Source organism: Oratosquilla oratoria, chromosome 27 (genome assembly GCF_046742065.1).
Source record: "Oratosquilla oratoria isolate Oo_2021 chromosome 27, ASM4674206v1, whole genome shotgun sequence".
NCBI classification, from domain to species: Eukaryota; Metazoa; Arthropoda; class Malacostraca; order Stomatopoda; family Squillidae; genus Oratosquilla; species Oratosquilla oratoria.
Genome location: NC_134803.1, coordinates 8,398,762 through 8,423,761, shown reverse-complemented (window position 1 = coordinate 8,423,761; position 25,000 = coordinate 8,398,762). Strand labels below are relative to the sequence as shown.

General features: G+C 38.4%; 2 protein-coding genes across 12 annotated transcripts in view; one reads left to right on the top strand and one right to left on the bottom strand.

The window, feature by feature from the left end:
- Positions 1-25,000, top strand: part of AMPdeam (AMP deaminase) — a 432,435-nt gene that overhangs the window by 310,571 nt on the left and 96,864 nt on the right. For 6 of the 10 annotated variants that reach the window (XM_076210194.1, XM_076210189.1, XM_076210196.1 and 3 more), the window contains one exon: positions 16,316-16,342. The exons of the other annotated variants lie outside the window; for them this stretch is intronic. In XM_076210194.1, coding sequence (XP_076066309.1) covers positions 16,316-16,342 — 27 coding nt within the window. The remainder of the gene's footprint in view (positions 1-16,315; positions 16,343-25,000) is intronic. 10 annotated transcript variants of the gene reach the window in all.
- On the bottom strand, positions 7,746-16,233 carry LOC143039878 (uncharacterized). 2 transcript variants are annotated; one of them, XR_012967671.1, is made up of 2 exons: positions 8,160-16,233; positions 7,746-8,003 (listed from the first exon to the last, which is right to left on the bottom strand). XR_012967671.1 is itself a non-coding variant. In XM_076210185.1 (2 exons), exon 2 carries the CDS (start codon positions 14,800-14,802, stop codon positions 8,560-8,562), a length of 6,243 nt encoding a protein of 2,080 aa, XP_076066300.1. In that variant the 5' UTR covers positions 14,803-15,714; positions 15,871-16,233; the 3' UTR covers positions 7,746-8,559. The 2 variants fall into 2 exon arrangements, 1 of the variants encoding a protein (XP_076066300.1); XM_076210185.1 differs by having other exon boundaries at positions 7,746-15,714; positions 15,871-16,233.

The window sequence follows — 25,000 nt, the reverse complement described above, 5'->3', positions numbered from 1 at the left end:
ATATATATATATATATATATATATATATATATATATATATATATACATATATATATATATGTATATATATGTACAACACTGAATGGGTCCCTGTGATTAGAGATACATTTTTATCAACCACAATGCACTTTAATTCTAAGCCATATAGGCGCATGCAGAAATTGTAACGTGGTACACCCAAGGACTCGAACCTATGCGGCGAGAACGTTACCAGTGCCGAGTGACTTAGACCAATACACCATCAAGAGAGATATAAGTTCAGCACAAGCTTTCTCATATATCTGTATGCTCGAGTTCATACACATACACAAAAGTTTACGTTCAACCCACCTCCACTATGGCAGTACATTGTTAAGTATATGAACGCATAGGTTCGAGTCCTCAGGCGTACCACATTACAATTTCTGCATGCGCCTATATGGCTTAGAATCAAAGTGCATTGTGGTTGATAAAAAAAAAATACATATATATATATATATATATATATATATATATGATGCTGAGAGATACAAAGACAGGTCACCATGAGCATAGACTTGAGACTGAGGAAATGGTACATAAGGGAAAAGGAAATGCAGGAGCAAGAAGAAAAGGCAGAAAAGGAAAAAAAATTAAAGGTAACATATACCAACATAGACGGATTGATATCAGGAACAGATGAATTGAATGACTATCTGGAACAAGAAAAAACAGATATAATGGGGATTGTGGAGACAAAATTGAAAGGATCATTACCACCAAATAGTAGGCCAAGGATTATATAATTGTTGGATCAGAAACAGAGAAGCAAAGCAGGGTGGAGGAGTAATGTTGCTTACCAAGAAAGGCCTAAATGTGATAAAAATCACAGAGTTGATTATGATAAGAGTTGAGGATAGAGATATGAAAAATAGAAAGTATGCAGTGATTTATGTCCTGCCTAAAACTCATGCATGGAATGAAAGTGAACACTCCAAAATGTTAGAAGACACAAGAAAAACACTAAATGAAATACTAAAGAAAGAAATATGTTGGGAAGAAATGACTGTGAAAGGTGGAGATCACTGGGGAAACATATTACTGGAAATGACCATTGATTACACATTGATGCAATGGGTCAAGGAAAATATGAGATATAGAAATAACAATGAGCCCTCAAGATTGGATTTGATATTCACATCAGAACTCGAAATTGTAGATAAAATTGAATACAAGGCACCAATTGGAAAAAATGATCGCACACTACTAGAACTAGAATTAAACGAAGAAACAAATATAGAAATAAATGAAAAACACAGAAAAGGAAGACTAAGGTATAACAAAACATATTTTGGGAAACTTAGAAAATTATTTCAAGAAGCAAATTGGGAAAAAATTAATAATGAAGAAACAAAAGTGGAAGAGAAATGGACAATTTGGAAGGAAATCTATAATGAAGGAGTGGACAAGTATGTACCTAGATAAAAACAGGAAAACATAAAATCCTGGTACAATAAAAAGTGCAGTGAGGCAAAAGACAGAATAGATAAAGCCTGGAAAAGATGGAAAAAGGAAAACAAATCTGAGAAATGGAAAATATACACCAAATTAAGAAATGAATATGTAAAAATATGTAGAGGAGAAAAAAGAAATTATGAAAAGGACATAATAGACAAATGTAAAGATTAACCCAAATTATTTTATAGATATCTAAATAGCAAACTAAAAAGTAAACAGGAAATACTTAAATTAAGACAAGGTAACAGAGAATGCACAGAAGATGTAGAAATGGTAGATATTATGAACAAACATTTCAAATCTGTATTCACCAAAGAAAAAGAAAATCTACAAAACTGTGATCAAAGAAGTGAAGTAAGATTTCCTTCAATGAAGGAATTAAATATTAATCAGAATGAAATAAGTAATCATATATTAAAGTTTGATGTTAACAAATCACATGGCCCGGACAGAGTTGCAAACTGCATACTACAGGAATGTATATACAAACACGAAAAATATACAAAATAGTCGAATGCTCACTCTGAGAAGGAAAATTACCAGGAGACTGGAAAAATGCCAATATAGTGCCAATATAGAAGGGGGGAAATAAGAAAGACCCAACAAATTATAGACCAGTGTTCCTAACAACTACAATAGTTAAAATTTGTGAGAGAAGCATCAGAGATAGATGGATAAAATATCTGGAGGAGAACAATACACTGAACCTGAGACAATTAGGATTCAGACAGGGAAGATCATGTACCACTAATTTGATTTGTTTCTATTCAAGATTGATATATTGCAAGAAAGGGATGGCTGGGCAGACTGTGCCTTCCTGGACTCACAAAAGGCATTTGATAAGGTACCACACAGTAAATTGCTATATAAACTGGAAACAATAGGAGGCATACATAGAAAACTATTGAACTGGATGGAGGACTTCCTACATGGAAGAAAAATGAGAGTAGTGCTCAGAGACAAATATTCAAAATGGGAAGAAATGAGTAGTGGCATCCCACAGGGGTCAGTACTAGCTCCGATAATGTTTGCTATATATGTGAATGACATGGATGAAAGTATTGAATGTTACATAAACTTTTTTCCAAATGACGCAAAGTTATTAAAGAGAATAAACTCTGAAATAGACTGTGACTCATTACAGAGTGATTTGAACAAAGTCTCAGAGTGGAGCAAGAGATGGGAAGTAGAATTCAACATCAAGAAATGCAATATAATCGAATTTGGGAAAAGCAAGAATAGGATATCAGGACAGTATAAAATTGACAGAAAAGAAGTAAAGAGAGTAAATTCTGAGAGGGACCTAGGCGTAATCATCACCAAAGACATGCCACCAGATAAACATATAAATAAAATAGAGAAACATACAATTTGCTGAGATCGGTAAAGGTGGCCTTTAAATACCTGGATAAAGAAATGCTTAAGAAAATATTACAAACACGATAAGGCCAAAACTGGAATATGCAGCGCTGATATGGTCACCCAGTACAAAAAAGAATATAAGAAAATTAGAAAGAATACAAAGAGCAATGACAAAGATGGCCCCAACACTTTCAAACCTGATGTATGAACAAAGACTGGCCGAACTGGAATTGTCAACCCTGGAACAAAGAAGAGAATGAGGGGACCTACTAACCCTCTTTAGAATTATGAAAGGAAAAGAACACCTTGATAGAGAGGACTTATTAAAGTGGAACAGAGAAAAAACAAGAGGACATGCAATGAAAGTCAAAAAGGAGAACTACAGAAGAGACTTGAAAAAGAACAGCTTCCCACACAGAGTGATAGATATATGGAACAAATTGGACAAAAAAAATAATGTGTGCAAACACAACACAAAAATTTCAGAACAAACTTGATATTGCAAGATACAAAAACGGGTCACCACAAGCATAACTCCCCTTCCCGTAAAATACAACTAGGTAAATGAATACATTCCAACTCATCCTCTCTTCCTCTCTTATGTTCCATGTTTTTTGCCCCGTACAGTGCTATTGACACAATCACTCCTTCATACAATCTCCTCTTAGCACCCATTCCCAAATGTCTATTTCCCAGTACACTTTTTAATTCTCTGAGGTATTTACTTGCTTTTCTCTACCTTCACCTTCACTCCTCCCTTTCCCATCACATTCACACCCAAATATCTAAAACTATCCACTTCCTTCAGTCTCTCTCCTTTGATGTTCACTTCCAGTTTGCTGCCACTTTCTCTCCTTGTACATCTCATCTTACTTTTTCCCACATTTATCTTCAACTTCCTTCTTTCACACACCTTCCCAAACTCTCACTAACTTCCTCAATCCCTCTTCTGATCCTGCCACAAACACAGTGTCATCAGCAAACAACAACTGGCTTATGTCCCACTTTTCTCCATTTTCTTTAACCATCTCCATTCCCTTACCCATTACTTACCCTTGGATTTACCTGTCACACCACCCCATCCATCTATAAATTGAGCAGCCAGGATGATATAACACATCCATGGTGAAGTCCCACCTTTACCTCAAACCACTCACTCTCTCCATTTTTCATTCTAACACATATTCTACTACTCTCGTAAAAACTCTTGACTGCTCTTAACATCTTTCCTCCTATCCCATATATCTGCAATACCTTCCACAATGCCTTCCACCCTATCATAAGCCTTTTCCAAATTCATGAAGGCCAAAAAAGCATCCCTATTTCCAAAGCTTTCTCACATATCTGTCTTGCCACAGAAATGTGACCCACACAACCCCTATCTCTCCTAAACCCACACTGTTCCTCACCAATTACTCCCTCTGTTCCTCTTCTAATCCTCTCAATCAAAACCATCCTATAAGCCTTTCCAGCTACACTTAACAAAGTGATCCCTCTGAAACTACTACACTCACACTTGTCCCCTTTTCCCTTGTAAGGTGGAACTACACAGGCAGTCCTCCAGTCCTCCAGCACTCTATCCTCTTTTAAACAAACATTAAATAACCTCAACAGCCAGTCCACCATCACTGCACCTCCTTTTTTTTTAGACATTCTGTATAACACCTATCCAACCCAGGTGCCTTACCTGCTCTCATCATCTTAACAACTGCCTTCACCTCATCTTTCCTTATTTCTCTTCCATTTTCCTCACTCATCACTGTCATTTTCTTAGCGCTTCCCACTGCAACTACCTTTCCCTCCCTATCCTCCTTCACATTTATCAACTCCCTAAAATACTCTGTCCATCTTCATCTTACTGACGGAAAGATGATAATGGAAGAGACTTCCATTATCATCTTTCCATCTGCACCTTTTACCTCCTCTATTTGATCCACCTCCTCTTCTCTCTTAATTTCTTTCCAAAACATCTTTTTATTACTTTCAAAATTTTCTGCCATACTCTTACCCCATTTCACATCTGCTCTCCTCTTTTCCTCTTTTATCTTATGCTTTACTTCTCTTCTCTTTTCTTATACCTCTCATATGATTCTCTCATCCTATTTTGTAACCAATCTGTGAATGCTTGCTTCTTCACTTCTACAACCTTTTTGCTTCCTTGTCCCACCACTCACTGCCTTCTTTCTATTTCCTCCCATCGTCCTTGTTCCACACACCATCTTTGCACACCTTGTGACTCCCTCCTTGAACCATCCCTATTCCTCCTCCACTCCTAGTTCTATTCTATCCCTCACTCCCACTCCCCTCTCATTTTCTTCTTGTACTCCTCCTTTTCTTTCTCATTTAAGCAGCTTACTTTAAGCACTTCCCTACCTTCTGTCCTTTTCCACTTTCTCCATCTATCCTCCACTCTCAACTTACCTTTCACCAAAAAATGATCTGATATTCCCCCATTCTCTCCCCTTAGAACATGTACATCCTTAACTCTTCCTACTCTTCTCCTGGTTACCACTATATAGTCCATTAACACCCTATCTACCACCCTTCCATCCATCACCCTCTCCCATGTGCACTTATGCTTGACTTTTTTCATAATCACTGTATTTGCTATCATTAGCTCTCTTTCTAAACCTATCTCGACCATCAACTCTCCACTACAATTTTTTCCTGAAACTCCACACTTCTCAACCACTCCATCTATTGGTTCATTTTCTGCTCTAGCATTAAGGTCTGCCAATACCACTACATTGACATTTCTCTCTAAACCCTCTATGCACTCATTTAGATCTATCCAAAAAGCCTCCCTTTCCTCTACACTCTTCTTACGTAAACTTAACATCCATATATATTTTTCCATCTTAACTTCATCAAATGTAGAAAATCCCATATATGTGAAAGGGATACACTTTTAAACACTTTTGTATATTGATAATTTATATATTGACGAGAGACTGGTTCTGTGATCGCTCATGTGGTAAACTTGGTTCTATACAGCATTTTCATAATTTTTTCATACTTTTCATACCATCAAGACACATGCCTTTCATATAGAAAAAGTTGTCCTCACTTTTTACTTTTCATAACTTCAAATCTTCATATTTTGGAATTTTGTATAAAAGGGATTCCCTTACCAGCCAGGTAGTTTTTGTATTTAAGTAGAAGTTATACTTCTCAACCAAGTTTAACAAACACCATACACATGATGTCAGTACTGGACAGTGCTGGATTCAAATAGGTATGTTCTTGGTATATTAATAAATAATTTTGATGTCAGGTTTTCTTAGATCTGGCCCTGGATGTTAAATTCCTGTTTCCACTCATAAAAACAAAATTATAAACAGCAAAATAATACCTATGATTATAGATAGGATATACCCAAGAATTGCATGCTGTAGGTATAATATTTACATAAATTTTTAGTTCAAGATGATATTTGATCAAATATAGGGAGGATTGGTGTACATGTCTGGGGAATACTGCTGTTTTCACAATTGTTTTATTTTAGTTTTTCATACCTTGTATTTTTTCGCTTAGTATTGGCATGTACTGTTCAGACTTAATGCACATGAATTTGATGATGTACACCATATCACTAGAGAAACTACAAACCATTGACAAAACATTAAGCTTTAATAAAAGTTTATTTTTGTATATTTGATTTTTGGTTTCTGATTTAATTTGAAATAATATACCTTGTTATGTGGTAATGGTGTGTGCAGGTGTTTTCAGATCAAACTAGACTTTGTTCATTTAACCTGTGGTGTAACTTCACCATTTATGATATTGTCTACTTTTCATCATTGGTCCAGCTGTCCTGAACACAAACTTAATTCATTCAAACCTGTAGATCATAATAAGACTGTCATACAATATATGTTTGTGTTTCACATGGATGGCATTTCAAGACTGTGCTATGTTGATGTATTCTGACATTTTCACTCGCTCCTAACCCAGTGAGATCCAAGTAAGATTAGTGTTGACATGGCACTAGGTTATAGAGCTCTCTGTGTACAAACTTTTTCTAACTCATATGGTTGGCACTATAGATCCAAGAGTCTTAACTTCATTTCATGAAAACCTCTCAAAAAAGTGGTTAGAATGAAATCTGTGAAGTGTTTTCTGATACCAGAGGACCAAAGATAGCCTTTTTTTCTAATTGGTGGGAACCTTATGAATTTTGTTGCAGCTAATGCAAAATTGTTTCATGCCATTACGGGTAGGACATAGATGTAAAAAGGGTTGTTATGGTGAAATTTATTGAAATGTAACAGGAAATTTGCATGTAAACTAGTGAACATTTTTTTTACTAAGTATTCAACACTCAAATTCTTAATATTTTTAATTAATTATTTTTCCCAATGCAGATCTCTTGTAAATATGAATCATATTTTGTGACTGCACTCAATGATATAAGATTTATTGAGTAAAGAAGCATGATTAGTCCTTTCCACAGTGGCTACAGCAGTTTGTTGGAAAGCATATAACTAATCCAAAACAAGCAAATGGATATTTCATCTGTTTTGCAAAAGCTCACTAAAGGCTACACCCATTATCTTGTTAACACCTTTGTGATGATGCTCTCCTTTATGAATTTAATATGTCAAATTCCATACAATTTCATTCACTAGAAAAGATATCATCACACAGAAAGGATTAAGACTGTCAGATGTCCCCTTTGCTCTGGTAATGCCCCTCAAGAATATCATGCTGGCTAATGCCATATAACTTTACTCATTTGAAGGAATGTCACTACCATGTATGTAAAAAGATAAGCAATGTCTTATTTTGTATAAGGAAAAGAAAAGCTGTTTGCTGTCCATAATTTTTTTTTAATAACTACTATTAGGATGTCTGCTTCTCTGTGGAAGGGGTTATGACTGTGAATATTGTAGAAACTAGAGAACCCAACTAAGGCGTCACAGATTACTCTGCGACGCATAGGGGGTTAGCGTAACGAGTGCCCTCTTTTCTGGATTACGTAACGTAAACAACGCGGGGTTAAGGATCCACGGGGTACTCGTCGCTAACATTTATTGGCAATAGAAAACACGACTTTCTCTTCTTCACACAACAGGTGCTTCCGTTGAAACCATGGCAGCACACAGTAATTGGAAGGAAGAGTAGAAGTAGAAGTAGTAGGAGGAGGAGGAGGAGGAGATGAAAAACTGTAAACAAACCAGAGCAACGCTCGTTACTAACAGCTTTTATACAGAATTACAAATAATCTGAACATGAAATACGAGCAGCTTTAAGGCTAAATTCATTATGACATACAAGAAACAATATACCAGATCTAAAACTAAATTCAGCTCAAAACTCACCGAGTAGGCCGCGAAGGGAGCGGGGTATACAACTGAAGGCGTTTCAAACCACACTGGCTGGAGGCGCGACGTAACATCGCACCACCGCAACAGGTTCTTACACACCTTCTTAAGTCTAATTCTTAAAGTGAACATTGTACAAATAATGAGATGCTATCTTGCAGCACAGCTTGCAGACAACTTACAACGATAGTATTCTTAAGCAGACGAAGCTTCTGCTCGCAGCATACTTAAATTAAACATGACGAAAAACAAACTTGGAAACCTCTTCCGAGGGGAAACGAGCCTTACGACAAAAAGATATGTAAACATGGGGATACACGGACATATAAAAAAGCCCCGTTACCTCTCGTAACGGCACACTCCCTTCCTAATTTTCTAGGGGGAAAAATTACCAAAACTATTGACCTAGCAACACAAGCTCAGAAATGGGTCTTACATATTCATGGGCTTTGTTGTTTACCACAACTCTTACTTGGACCTTCCTGACTAAATCATCCTTGCCAGGGAATACTTTGTTTACAATACCCAAGGGCCACTGTCCTTGGGGACACTCTTGATTTTTTACCAACACTACATCATCCACCTTTACATTTGGAGAGGAATTGACCCACTTTCTTCTGGGTTGTAAAGAGGAAAGATACTCTTTCTTCCATCTCTTCCAGAATTCCTCAGCAAGGTGATGGACATGCTTCCATTGAGATTTGTATACTGCCTTAATATCTATCTCTTCAGGAAGAGTTACAGGAATATCAGTTTTCTGAGTGAGAAGGATGGACGGAGACAAAATGAAAGGACTACTAGGGTCCGAGGAAACAGGAACTAAAGGTCTGGAATTCACGATCTTACATACTTCTGCAAAGAAGGTTACTAACACCTCATGTGTTAATGCCTTGGGGTGATGGTTAGTCAGTATCACATTCATGATGTTGCGGACTATCCCCACCATACGCTCCCATGCTCCACCCATGTGAGAAGCATGAGGAGGGTTAAACAACCAAGTGCAACCTTGACTTGACAAGAAACTATTGACATCACCACCTTCATCGGTAATGGCAAGCAAGTTCAGTGCTTTGACCGCACCTACAAAGTTCGTGCCTCTGTCAGAACGCATCATCTTAACTGGGCCACGAATACAAATGAATCTCTTTAAGGCATTAATGAAGGAAGAAGTACTCAATTCTTCTACAGTCTCTATGTGGATAGCTCTGGAAACAAGACAGGTGAACAGAACGCCCCATCTTTTACTTTCGAGGAAGGAACTTCTAGTGCGCCGAGTTTTTATATGCCAGGGGCCAAAAAGGTCAACTCCTACATAGGAAAATGGCGGATTGGGAGTAAGTCTATCGACGGGTAAGTCTCCCATCTTCTGAACACACACCTTACCTCTTACCCTTTTACAGGTGACGCATTTGGAAATGACCTTAGAAATGGTACGTTTCCCTCCCAAAATCCAGAAACCACCTGTACGGACGGCTCCTTCTGTAATCACTCTCCCTTGGTGGTGCACTGTCTCATGGTAGTGACGGATCAACAACAAGCCTAAGTGGGATTCCTTTGGAATAATAATAGGCCTTGCAAGCATACCAAGTACATCACTGCCTTGACTCAACCTGCCTCCTACACGAAGTAGGCCCTTCTGGTCTAAATAAGGAGACAGAGATGCAATGGGACTGGAAGGAGGTAAACAAACTTCACCTTGCAATTTAGTCATGGCAGACGAGAAATAATCCCTTTGGTATGTCTGAACAATGAAATCAGCTGCATCTTCTAGTTGATCGGGTGACTTATGTTTGTTGCATATATGCCAACCTGAACAACACTTGTTACCTTGTTTGAAAGAACGGGCTATATGCTTAAGGAGAGCTACCGCTCTTACAAGTCTCCTCCAACAGGAGAAATTAGAGAACCTCTGAGCTAATGACGCAATTGCAGGCTCTACATTGCTTTTGTTTGCACTAACAAGGGGTTCAGACTCAATTGTGTAGTCTGATACCTTTACTTCTTTATCTGTCTCAGGGCTTACAAGAGGAAAACTTCCACTGGTGGATACAACATCCTCAAATAAGCTTGAGGGACCTGACAACCAATCACTCTGATTTAGGTTGGTTATTTCAAGACCACGGGTAGCCAGGTCTGCTGGATTACAATCTGTAGGTACATAATGCCATTGGTTAGGTTCGGTGGACGACCTAATGTGGTCTACTCTGTTACTCACGTAGACCTGAAATCTACGCCTTTCATTATGAATATAGCCCAAGACAATCATGCTGTCAGAATAGAAATGCCTTGCGTCTAAGGGTTTGTCCAAGCAATCCGAGATGGAATTGCTGAGATTAACTGCCATCACTGCAGCACACAACTCTAACCTGGGAATAGTATGACCATGGTTGGGAGCTACTTTAGCTTGTCCCCTCACAAAACACACCTGGTAGCTTTTGGTATCACTGAAAACCTTAAGATATGATACAGCTCCTACTGCTACTCTGGAAGCATCTGAAAAGGTATGAAGCTCTATCCTGTGAGCTTGAGACAAAGAAATACTAGCAAACTGACGATTGATGCTTATATCCTTGAGGTCCCTTAAGGACGTTAGCCATCTGGACCATTTGGTATGGATCTTAGCTGGTATGGGTTCATCCCAACCACACTTTAGATTGGTTATCTCTCTTAGGAGTAGTTTTCCCACTATTATTACTGGGGCTAAGAATCCCATGGGGTCAAACAGACTATTTACAACAGACAGTATCCCTCTTTTTGTCGAAGGCTTGTCTGAATCCATGAACTTATAGACGAAAACGTCTCTTTGGATGTCCCATAAGAGGCCCAGGCTAGACTGCATAGGCATAGAGTCAGAAGTTAGGTTCAGCTCCTGAAGGTTATCAGCCAGCTCACTGGTGGCAAACTTTTCCAGCACTTCCTTACTGTTGGAAGTGATCTTGTGCAAGCGCAGGCGTCCTCCTTCTTGAAGTGCTGACTTAGAGTCTTGGATTAACTTGTAAGCAGTCTCCGCATCTGGCAGAGATGCTAACCCATCATCCACGTAGAAATTGTTCTCTATGAAATAGCGAACTTCAGGAGAGGCATCTTCTACAGACTTACGCAAGCCATAGGTGGCAATGGCGGGAGATGGCGTGTTCCCAAAAACGTGAACAGTCATTCTATACTCAATCAACCTTTCATCAGGGTCATTATTCTTGTACCAGAAGAATCTGAGATAATCTCTTTGCTCAGTCTTCACTTTGAAATTATAGAACATCTGTTCTACATCAGCTGCCACTGCTACAGCTTCCTGACGGAAACGTAGAAGAATCCCGAGAATACTGTTTGTCATATCAGGACCTGACATCAGCATATCATTTAGGGAGAACTCTCTGGATTTGGCAGAAGAGTCGAACACAACCCTGATCTTGTCAGGTTTCTTAGGGTGGTACACCCCAAACAATGGAAGATACCAGCACTTCTGATCAGACTTCAATGGTGGTGCAACCTCAGCATGCCCACGATCTAACATCTTTTGCATGAAGGCCATCATATGCTGACGTTTTTCCGGCTTTGTGCTGAGGCTACGATGGAGAGACAGTGTGCGGTGCCACACAAAGTCTCTATTATTACTGGTGGCTACAACATTGGGACGGAAAGGCAGTGGCGCGACCCAATGACCACTTTGATCCTTGCGGAACTCTGAGTTCATAACATCCAAGAACTTCCTGTCTTCAATCGACAGGGCGGCCTTGTCATCATCTTTGGTTACCTTGAACAAATCATCCTTTACTTCAGAAACATGAATCTGGTTACCACATGGTGCGACTATAGAGGGACGTCTATCATGTACAAAGGATGTTTTGAAACTGCTAATGACAGGAGGCCTACAAGTGCCATGGAGACACACTTCCCCAATGATTGCCCAACCCAGACTGGTCTGTTGAGCTAGAGGGGCATTGACAGGTCCAATTCTCTGGTCAAAAATGTAATGAGCTGAAGGCACATCTCGACCAATGATGAGTAGAATCTCAGCTTCAGGAACCAGAGGTGGAATACATTCGGCCAGATCGGACAGATGGGGATAACCACGAGCTATGGCGGGGGTGGGTATCTCTTCTCTTACACTGGGAATGCTGTCGCATTCCACTAACTGAGGGATATGCACCTCTTGTGAGTTATGCCAAGACACGATGGTGTAATTTTTGGTGGTGCGCCCAGAAGCGCCCGTTACACCTGCACAGGTAGCTAGACGATATGAAACCCGTTTGCTCAGCTTGTCAAACAAATCGAAAAACTCAGACCTTGCTAAAGAGCAATTGCACTGATCGTCTAGGATGGCATAACACCACACTCCGAGCTCTGGCTTACTTTCAGGATAGACCTTTACCAAGAAGGTCTTGGCGCAGGACTTACTCATGGAGGTGGGGTTACTGCATATCAAGGTACATTTGGAATTGACCGCAGCATCCTCCCCTCCCTGAGTCTTTACTATGGGGGTAAGAACATTTGGAAGCGGCACTTGATTGGTTACAGGGGAGCGAGGTGTTTTATCTTGAGCAACCTCCCTTCCATGCTGTGTAACCGCTTGAGTCGAACTCCTCTTCGACCTGGGTTCATCGTGATGTAAGGCAGTCACATGAGTATGGGCCTTACAGAGTTTGCAGAAAGTTCTCTCTTTGCAGCTGGAAGGAGGATGGTTACCTTTGCAACATTTGTTGCACACTCCTTTATCGTTTAAGAAAACCTTCCTCTCGCTCACTGACATGGTGCGAAAAGCCCTGCAGAAATCCAAATGGTGTACGTAGGCATCATGGTAGACGCAAAAATCTCCCTTTTCTGCCTTTCTTTGCTCGGTAGGACTAGCGGCGCCAACAGACCTGTCAGCGCCCATGGTCGACTTACTGCCACTGGACAACATGGTGTCAGTCTTCTTCACACGTACTTGAGGAAACTTAGAGGGAGGTGGCTTCTCTGGTTTCACAAAACCATCGGCTCCAAGGCTTTGATAAGAGAAACATGGATCATTCTCGACCCTTGCCATCTCCTTCACAAACTCAATGAAGAAGGAGAAAGGTGGGTACGGCACACCGTGAGCAGTCTTGTAGTTCATGGCTCTGCCAGTCCACGCTTTCTGTATACAGGGTGGAAGTTTTGCGACAATGGGATTGATGCCTGACGAGGCGTCATAATATGCAAACAGTGTACTGTATACAGGGTTAGCCTTCAAGGCTTCTATCTGATACAGAATGTCACACAGGTCGTATAACCTTAAGGTGTCTCTAGGTGAAATCCTAGAGAAGTTGGCGAGCTTCTTTTTAATTGAAGTCTCAATGATCGAAGGGGCAGCAAACCTGTCATCCAAGCGCTCCCAAATTCTACTGCACGCCAGGTTTGGATTCTTGGCATTTGAGTTTCTGGTTGTACGGGCCCATTCTTTAGACTCAGGACCTAGGTACTTAACTAACAGGTCTATTTCCTCCTTACATGAGGTGCCTAACTCTTGTGCGACTTCCTTGAAACTCTCTTTCCAAACAGCATAGTCTTCCGCAGTATCATCAAACGTAGACAGCCTGCTAAGAAGTAAATCCTTCCGCAAGAAGAACTTGCTCAAATCGGCAGAATTGGAGGTTGTCCCCAATCTAGGAGATGCACTCCGAGGAGGTTTTACTACAGGTGGTGACACATAGGAAACATGGTTAGCAACAGGTTGCTGCGCAGGTTGCACAGACCTCACCTTTACCTTTTCGATACGAGGTTCAAAACTGAATGGAACATTGTTAGCAGGCTGTGAGTTAACTCTGAAATCAGAACAGGGCTTGAAAACAGGGCTTTCAGGATTCAAGCCTACCAGATCCTTCTGACTAGCGGAAACATCGACTATACCACCCTGTTGCTCCACATATAGTTGGGTGCGGGTAGCGACTGTACCTTTTAATTGGTCCCAGTCACTGCATGTTTCCCAATCATCGTCGGGTCCTAAGTGCCTAAGTTCGGCTTCGGCTTCTTCCAACTCCTTTTGCTGTGTCATAACTTTGAACTTGGCCTGCATTTCAGCCTGCTCTTTCATAAGCTGACCCTCCTGTTCGGCAAACTTGACTCTGATACGAGCGGTCTCCACCTTGGCTCGTTGCTTCCTTGCAACACTAACACTGGTGCTACTGGAACGACCTGACCTAACCGACCTTCTTGAACTGCCCTTCATGGAAGGGGGCATACAACGCTCAGAGTGGTCGACGAGGGATAAAGGAACTTGATTGGACTTCGGGTCATCTTGTAAAAACGGTTCAGTGTGGTGTTCCTCTTCCGTGACTTCAACTGAGGAAGAGGAAGCATAGTTACTGATTACCTGACGAAAAGATGCCTGAAAATCCCTGTCTTCGTGCTTCACTGATTCAGCACGAGCCAGACTTTCTGGAGTACGTTCACGCATTAAGAATTCCAGGTACCTTTTTACAGTATCCTGGTACACAGCGTGGGCCTCATACAACCAAGGACCATGATTCGGTTCTTCCAATAAGGCTTGTACTCCTTCTCTACTCGCCTTTACCCTCTCTTCATGCTGATCAGACGCTCTCTGAAAAGCCTCTTGCCCTTCAGCCGTGAGGACTCTGACCCTACCAGAGACGGGTCCTTCATCTATACTGTGGTTGGAAGACATATTGCCAAGTGAGAGAAACAGTGAGAGACAAGACAGTAATATGATAAAGAAGACAAGGAAAACTCGAACTTAATCGAAAACCACGGAGTACGTTACCACACTCCTAACTATACGACTATTGAGGTAGACAACAACAGATTAAACCCTACATTTGGTTCAATCTAAAAATGCACATTAGTCGCATGCTTATATTAACATATGACAGGATTTAGGCAAGGTAGCTTGCCTTCAAAGGAAAAACACATGCTTAACTGCGACGTGGTGTTATGTAAACACTGTTGGGGCTTGGCAACCATACGTTGTTGCCACATCACACTCGCGCGCCGATACGATCACTAAGACTGCCACATCACACTCGCGCGCCGATACGATCACTACACTTTGGCTTGCGCTACACTACACTTTTACTTGCGCTACAAAACCAAGCGCACACACGTAAACTTATGCCAGGAAGGCGACACATCAAGTTCATGTGGTGACGACGAGGGGAATCTAGACGTGGCAACGGCGTACAGGGCGTGGTCTGGCCACATCCTCAAGATGGACTTGGCATACTGCATGGCTAACTTTTAACTCCTTCGCAGCGGCTCTTTTCATTCACCTCTTCACGAAAGCGATTTTCTTGGCAGAGAGCGCCAATGGTAGTCGTTTTTCATTAAGGCGTCACAGATTACTCTGCGACGCATAGGGGGTTAGCGTAACGAGTGCCCTCTTTTCTGGATTACGTAACGTAAACAACGCGGGGTTAAGGATCCACGGGGTACTCGTCGCTAACATTTATTGGCAATAGAAAACACGACTTTCTCTTCTTCACACAACAGGTGCTTCCGTTGAAACCATGGCAGCACACAGTAATTGGAAGGAAGAGTAGAAGTAGAAGTAGTAGGAGGAGGAGGAGGAGGAGATGAAAAACTGTAAACAAACCAGAGCAACGCTCGTTACTAACAGCTTTTATACAGAATTACAAATAATCTGAACATGAAATACGAGCAGCTTTAAGGCTAAATTCATTATGACATACAAGAAACAATATACCAGATCTAAAACTAAATTCAGCTCAAAACTCACCGAGTAGGCCGCGAAGGGAGCGGGGTATACAACTGAAGGCGTTTCAAACCACACTGGCTGGAGGCGCGACGTAACATCGCACCACCGCAACAGGTTCTTACACACCTTCTTAAGTCTAATTCTTAAAGTGAACATTGTACAAATAATGAGATGCTATCTTGCAGCACAGCTTGCAGACAACTTACAACGATAGTATTCTTAAGCAGACGAAGCTTCTGCTCGCAGCATACTTAAATTAAACATGACGAAAAACAAACTTGGAAACCTCTTCCGAGGGGAAACGAGCCTTACGACAAAAAGATATGTAAACATGGGGATACACGGACATATAAAAAAGCCCCGTTACCTCTCGTAACGGCACACCCAACTGGTCCCCCATATTACTCACTCTGTGGTCTGTCAAGGACATGCCAGACTCTCACTCATAATTGCCCTTCCTTTCCAGTACCTGCTTGACAACTTAATCAGAAATGTAAGTTCGTTCTGTAGGGAACCCAAAGCCAGGGCAAGGCTTCGCTGTTTTTCATTGTTATTTTTTTTTTATATAATTTTGTATTTTGTCACTGTATCTGCCATTCCTTTTAGTGTTTGTTGTTCTTGTGACCCTTTTTGATTACTTGGCAATAATTTTGTACGTTGTAAGGAGATTGCGTTATACTTATATTTTGTATATTTGTATAGTGGATGGTATGGAATACCTTGAAGTATTGGCTCTAGCATCTTTGCAGTTAACCCCTTGATTTACTGGAGGTTACCTTTTGTCATAACTATTGCACGAATGATTAGACCATTTGTATCTGCATTAAATGGCCATTAGGTCTTGCCTAGGAGTTGAAAAATTGGTATTGCAGAATGATTAAATCATGAATTCATGAAATAGGAAATAGGTTTTCATTTTATTTGTAGAATTTGTATATATATATATATATATATATATATATATATATATATATATATATATATATACATACATGTGTATATATATATATATATATATATATATATATATATATATATATATATATATATATGTATACAGGTACTCCTCGTTTAACGACCTACTCGGTTAACGACAACTCGGAGTAACGACGGGCTTTATGACGTCGTTTAACGTAAATCTCCCGAAGTTACGACGTTGTGTACGATAATTTAGTTGGCTGAGGCAAATTTGTATGATGTTATAAATGAACTTGTACGGTGGATATTAGCTGTGAGGTAAAGTGTTCTGCTGCAAAAACTACCTGGGGTACAGTGTATACCGGTAGTGGTAAATTTTTAGTTTCGACCATGGGCACAATATAACAATAGAAAATTAATTATTAATTTTGTAAATTATAATGTATCAACGTAATATGCAATTTTGTGAGCGGAAATGAAAAAAAAAATGCTAAAACAGATTTCATAAGTAATGAAGTCATGTTATGATAGATGCCGATGTCGAAGAAGTGAAAGGATGATAAATTAATTTGTCTAACCTAAATTAAACTAACCTAACCTGTGTTTAATAAATCATTACTCGCAAATTAAATGTCATCCGGCTCGTCCTCGTTGTCGTCGTCGTGAGAGACGTTGGCAGACGACAAGATGGCGTCCCGAGCCTATGCTACCGACTACGTTCATTAGTATATTTTCTTGTAGCAAGGTATTTTTTACTTTCATTTCCGCCCACAAAATTGCATATTATGTTGATACATTTTAATTTACAAAATTAATAATTAATTTTCTATTGCTATATTGCGCCCATGGTCAAAACTAAAACAATACCCCAGTATTCAATATGGAATGTCAGCATACGCGGATTTGGTCATATACGGTAATTTTAGGAACCTAACCACCGTAAATAAACAGTAAATAAAGCTTTAATGTACTGTATAAAAGAGGTAAAATACACAAAAATAAAGATACATGTATTGCTGGACATTGTACATACAGTACATGTACGTATATGTATACACTTTCGCTTAACGACCAATTCGGTTAACGACGGCGCGCTGGTCCCAATTGTCGTTGTTAAACGAGGAGTACCTGTATATATATATATATATGTATATATATATATATATATATATATATATATATATACATATATGTTATATATATATATGTATATATATATATGTATACATATATATATATATATATATATATTATGTATATATATTTATATATATATATATTATATATATATATATATATATATATAATATATATATATATATATATATTATATATATATATATATATAATATATATATATATATATATATATATATATATATATATATATATATATATATATATGTTACTGCCAAGTAATGCAACACATTAGTAAATACACTAAAAACCCACTGTTGATTGGATTTAAGAAAAGAAAGGAAATAACGATTTCCATATATTTTGATCACTTGCTGTGATCCTCTTCAGTGGAATACAGAGACAAGAGAAAACACATATCCTATATACAGAGGAGATGGGTGGAGTCAGGGAACATGGGCATGACATTTCAAGTAGCATCTGTGTTGCTGCAAGGGCTTTGTGGCAAGTTGTCCGCTTTTACAATAGAAGGAAGTAATTTGTTGTTGTTGTCGTTCCCTAGACTGTCTGTCCGAGCAGTCCCGTCTCCCCAAGGAATGCCACAGCTGAAACTGGGTTTTCCCAGAAATCCTTTATAGAGTGTATGTTGTGTTGTTTGCGTGCATGATTGTGTATAATGCAGTCTTCCATTATGTGTTGTATGGTATGGGGTGAAATGTTACATCCTGGGCAGCTGTTCACAATGCAGTCATCCAGCCTCTTCTGGTAGCTTAGAAGTGCTGGGTGGTGGCCGCACCACTGTCTGGCCAGGTGGACTCTGTCCTTTCGTGGGAGAGAGGATTCAGAAGGGTGGATATCAGGGGGTCTGGCATGCAGTAGTGTGTTGTCTTTCAGTGTGTCAATGGAGCGGTGAGTGATATGATTATGAATATGTTTCCGGAGGCTGGTATTTGGTGGTTGTGGAGGAAGAGAAGAGAGTATCTGTGTGTGATACAGGTCTTTGGGTGTTGTTTTAATGTTTCTTGGTGTGTGTGGGTGTTCTGTTATGTAGTGTAGCTGGTGTGATGTGTTTGTGGTGGCTGCGGCAAGTGTTTGTGTACCTCTCATGTTGTGGTGGTCCTTGACTTTCAGGACTTTTGTTTCATGGTGTAAATGGTCTGTAGGTGTTGTATTTGTGCAGCCTGTAATTGTTTTTAGGGCTTTGTTTTGTATGATTTGAAGGGTGTTGTGGTGTGTCTCACTGAGATTAGGAGCCCATGCAGGACTCATATAATTCATCACTGAGCGTATGCATTGTTTGTATATTGTTGTATTAGTTTCTTTGTTTTGTCCAAATGCTGTTCCAGCGATTGACTTAGGTGCGTTAAGTCTAGGTGTGCATTTGTTTTTTATGTTTGTGATGTGTTGTTTGAAAGACATGGATGTATCATATGTTACACCAAGAATTTTTTGTGTGTTTGTGTGTGGTATTAGAGTGTTGTTGATGTAGAGATGAGGTATGTATTTGGGTTCTTTTGTCCAGTTGGTGAGAAATGTTGCTGTAGATTTGGTTGGAGCTATTTTGAGTCTGTTTGTGATGAACCATGTGTTGAGTGTATCAAGGTATGGCTGGATTATTTCTGCAGCTTTGTCTGTGTTACGATGTGTGCATGTGATTGTTATGTCATCTGCGTAGGAAGAGATTTGTATTTCTGAGGTGTCTGGTGTAGGTAAGTCATGCATGTATAGATGAAAGAGCATGGGGGATAGAACAGAGCCCTGTGGTACTCCATTCTTAATGTTTCTGATGTGCGATGATTGGCCATTATATGACACATAAGCATTCCTACCTGCCAGATAATTGGCCAGCCATCTTTTGGTGTTATTGTGCATGTCTGTGTTATATATTTTATTTGTTAGGTTGTGGCGGGGGATAGCATCAAAAGCTTTACTAATGTCTAATGTTATAAGAAGTGTTCTGTGGTGGGGCCTATCTGAATTGATGCCATCTAAAATTCTTTGTGTGAGGTTTATCAGAAGAGTGTTTGTGGAGTGTAGTGGCCTAAAACTGTGTTGTGAGTCAGCAAGGGGAATGTGTGGTGTGACAAGTTTAAGTATTAGGTGTTCAATCACTTTAGAGGGGGTGCAGAGAAGTGTGATTGGGCGGTGCGATGTTGGGATTGTTGGGTCTTTGTTTGGTTTTGGAATGGTGATTATTTTACCATGCTTCCAGATGTCAGGTATAGTGTTGTGTGAATAGCTGTAGTTTGCAATGTTTGTGAGTGCGTGTATACCTTGAGGTTCCAATGTGTTTTAGGTGGATGTTACTTATGTTATCAGGGCCACAGGCGGATGAGTGCGTGAGATCATGTATTATGTGTTTTGTCTGACTGTCTATGAAGGGTGTATAGTCTGAGTCTGTGGGAAAGTCTTTCTTACATCGAATAGTGCGTCGGTCGTCAGGGTGAGAAGTGAGATGGCTTGTCTGTGCAAAATGATTTATGAGTGTGTTTGCTTGTTGTCTGTTTGAGGGTAGATTGTCTGTTGTTGTGATTATTGCTGTGTGAGAGCGTGTTGTGTTATTTGTTAACTGCCAAGGTGGTTATATAATCAGGTGACCATTGTCCATTTGATATGTTAAAGTTAGGGAAGTGTTTAATCAAGGAAGATTCGATGATTTCCCTTTTAAAACTACATTTTGATTTGAATATTATTTTTGCCTAATTGGGACAAGGCAAAAATCATGTTCAAATCAAAATGTAGTTTTAAAAGGAAAATCATTGAATCTTCTTTGGTTTAACAATTCCCTAACTTTAACATATCAAATGGACAATGGTCACCTGATTATATAAACCATCTTGGCAGTTAACAAATTAAATTACTTCCTTCTATTGTAAAAGTGGATGACTTGCCACAAAGCCTGCGCAGCAACATAGACGCTACCTGAAATGTTATGTCCATGTTCCCTCCCTCCATCCCTGTCCTCTGTATATAGGATATGTGTTTTCTCTTGTCTTTGTATTCCAATTGAAGAGGATCACAGCAAATTATAAAAAAAATATGGAAATCGTTATTTCCTTTCTTTTCTTAAATCCAATCAACAGTGGGTTTTTAGTGTATATGTGTATATATATATATATATATATATATATATATATATACATATATGTATATATATATATGCAGATATGTATATATATATATGTATATATATATGTATATATATATATATATATATATATATATACATGTATGTATATGTATATATATATACATATATATATATATATACAGATATATATATATATACACATACATTTACATATATATATATATATATATATATATATATATATATAACATACCTATTTGTATTATGCGGGAAGAGAGCTATGCTTATGGTGACCCATCTTTATATCTTTCAGCATCAAGTTTTTTCTTAAAATCTTGAATTGTGTTTACACACACTGTTTCTTTATCTAGCTTATTCCAGATATCCAGCACCCTGTGTGGGAAGCTATTTTTTTCAGATCTCTTCTATAGTTATCTTTTTGAGTTTCTTTTCGTGTCTCTTGTTTTTTCATTGTCACTTTTTAGTATATCCTTTATATCAAGGATTTCCATTCCTTTCATGATTCTATAGATAGTCAGTAGATCACCTCTTTCTCTTCTCTGCTCCAGTGTTGGTAGTTCCAATTTGGATAATCTTTGTTCATATGTTAATTTGGAAAGAGCTGGTGCCAACTTTGTCGTTGCTCTCTGTATTCTTTCTAATTTCTTTATATTCTTTTTAGTACTGGGTGTCCATTGTATTGCTGTGTATTCCAGTTTTGGTCTTATTAATGTAACTAATATTTTTTTTTATCATTTCTTCATCCAAATAGTCAAATGCCACTTTCATTGACCTTAATAGGTTGAAGGTTTCTCCAACTATTTTGTTGATATGTTTGTCCGGTGTCATGTCTTTGCTGATTATTACTCCAAGGTCTCTTTCCGAGTTCACTTTTTTATTTCTTCTTCACCAATTTTATAATTTTTTTATATTCTGTTTTTACTTTTTCCAAACTCCATTATAATACATTTCTTGATTTTGAAATTCACTTCCCATTTTTGAGTCCATTTCCAGATTTTGTCCAGGTCTGATTGTAATGATTCACAATCCTCCTCTGCTCTTACTTTTTTAGTATTTTTGCGTCATCTGTGAAGAAATTCATATAACACTCCACTCCTTCATCCATGTCGTTTATATATATGGCAAACATGATTGGAGCCAGCACCAACCCTTGCAGGACACCACTTATCATTTCTTCCCATTTCGAGTATTTTTCTCTAATTACTGCCCTCATTTTTCTCCCAGTCAGGAAGCCTTCCATCCATACCAATAATTTACCTCTGATGCCACCTATTGATTCTATTTTTCTTATTAATTTTTTATGTGGTACCATATCAAATACTTTTTGTAGGTCTAGATAGGCACAGTCTGCCCATCCATCCCTCTCTTGTATTATTTCTATTAGTCTCAAATAGAAGCAGATCAGGTTTGTTGTACATGATCTTCCTTGTCTAAATCCAAATTGATTTGGATTCATTATAGTTTTTTTTTTTTCCAGATGTTTAACCCATCTACTTTTGATCACTTTTTCACATATTTTTGCTACTATGCTTGTTAAAGAGACTGGTCTATAGTTAGTTGGATTTTCCTTGTTTCCTCCTATATATATTGGTACAATATTTGCATTTTTCCAGTCTTGTGGTACCTTTCCTTCTTTGAGTGAGCATTTGATTATACACTCCTCTCTCAATTTAAGAACGCTCCATATACAAATTTCGCTATAACGAACAAAAAAAAATTGTCCCAAAAATCGAAATACGAACTAAGAATTTAACATAAGGAATAAAATCCTGTCGAAAAAAATTACTGTATTTTTAAATCATATATATTAAAAAGAATTATTTCTACATAAATATAAAAAAAACTGCCATATGTCCAGGTAAAAAAAAAAAAAAAAATTGAAAATAGATACCTACATTTGTTATTGTTTTCAAAACAACGCTGTGTACTGCTTGGTCTACTCACTCGGTCTCAGTTAATCATGGATTATTAGCATTATTTCAAGTGACATTATACCTCCTAAGCATCCAGGAAGCCCTATTAAGGATGGTGACAAGCCTAAGAAGGCTAGGAAAACAATATCTCTAGATACTAAGTTGTCTGTGCTAAAGAAAAGTGACAAAGGAATGAGAGTGAAGGACGTCGCAAATTTGTTTGGCTTGGCTGCTCGATTTAAGTATATTCGATATACAAACGGTTTTTCAAGAATGTAACTAATTCGTAAATAGAGGGAGGAGTGTATTGTATATTTTATACATGGACTCCTCTACACATTCTTTTAGTATCCAATTTGCAACTCTATCTGGACCGTGTGATTTTCTGACATCCTGGTTTTTTATTTGGTCGCTAATTTCCTTCTGTGTTACAGTTATTTCTTCATTGGGGTGATTTCTGTCTATTCGTTCACAGTTAGGTGAGTTCTCAATTGTGAATACCGATTTGAAATGATTGTTTATAATTACTGCCATTTCTTGTTCTTCTGTATATTCATAACTTCCTTGGCACAGCTTTTCTATTTCATGTTTGTTTTTTTGTTTACTGTTCACAAATTTGTAAAATAGTTTAGGTTGTTCCTTGCATTTTTCTATTATTTCTTTTTCATAGTTTCTCTTTTCATCTCTGCATATTTTTACATAGGCATTTCTTAGTTTGATGTATGTTTGCCATTTACTGATTTTGTTGTTGTTGTCTTGTTTCCATTTTATCCAGGCTTTGTCTCTTTTATCTTTAGCTTCACTACATTTTTTGTTGTACCAGTTCTTTATGTATACTCTATATATATATATATATATATATATATATATATATATATATATATATATATATATATATATATATATATGTATATATATATATATGTATACACACATTGTGTGTATGTGTATGTGTATGTATATTCATATATATATATATATATATGTACAGACAGTGTATACATATATATATATATATATATATATATTGTGTGTGTGTGTGTATGTATGCACATACATTGTGCGTGTGGATGTGTATATATATATATATATATATATATATATATATATATATGCACATACATTGTGTGTGGATGTGTATATATATATATATATATATATAGTGGTGCTTCTATTTACGTATGCTCTTATGTACGCAAAATTCTATTTACACCATCATATTATGGGGAATTTTTTTTGCTATTTATGCAGAAAATTTCTATTCATGCGGGCACATTGGTGTCCATTATTGAGCGGAAAATCAAATCCCATGCTGCCATCTTGCTGACGTCACCATTCATACACTGTGTTGTGTCTCCTCCCGCCATCTTTGTTTGGTGTATGCATGACTGGTCCTTCTTTCGGCACCCACCCCTTGGCATTGTATTGTTTGTGCCTTTAAAATTCCTCCAAAACAGATGAAAAGTTCTATTGAAGCTGAGAAAAAGAGGGAAGTGATTGCCAAAGCTGCTCAAGGTTTACGTGTGTGTAAGCTGGTGAGAGAGTTTGGTATGCCTGAATCAACAATAAGAACCATTCTTTTAAATAAAGATAAAATTCTGTCACATAAGAGGCCAGCATTGTTGGGCAAGGTGGAAATGTTATTGCTTATGTGGACACAGGGGAAGCCGTGTAAGAGTGACAGCTTGAGTGAGGAAATGATCTGTTCATAGGCTCGCCAAGTGTATGCAGACCTGCAGCAGCAACAGGCTGGTACTAGTGGCCACCTTACACCATCTTCAGTGCCCTTTACAGCCAGTAGGGGGTGGTTTGAGAAGTTTCGGCAACGAACAGGCAATCACAGAGTAACACAGCATGGTGAGGCAACAAGCATGGACATAGATGCAGCTGAGGCATTCATCAAGGAGTTTGAGGAGCTGGTGTGTCATGAGGGTTACCTGCCGCAGCAGGTATTTAATTGTGATGAAAAAGGGCTATTTTGGAAGAGGATGCCTAACAGTACGGTAGCTAAAATTTGTGAAAGAATGATCAAAATTAGATGGGTAAAGCATTTGGAAAAAAACAATGTATT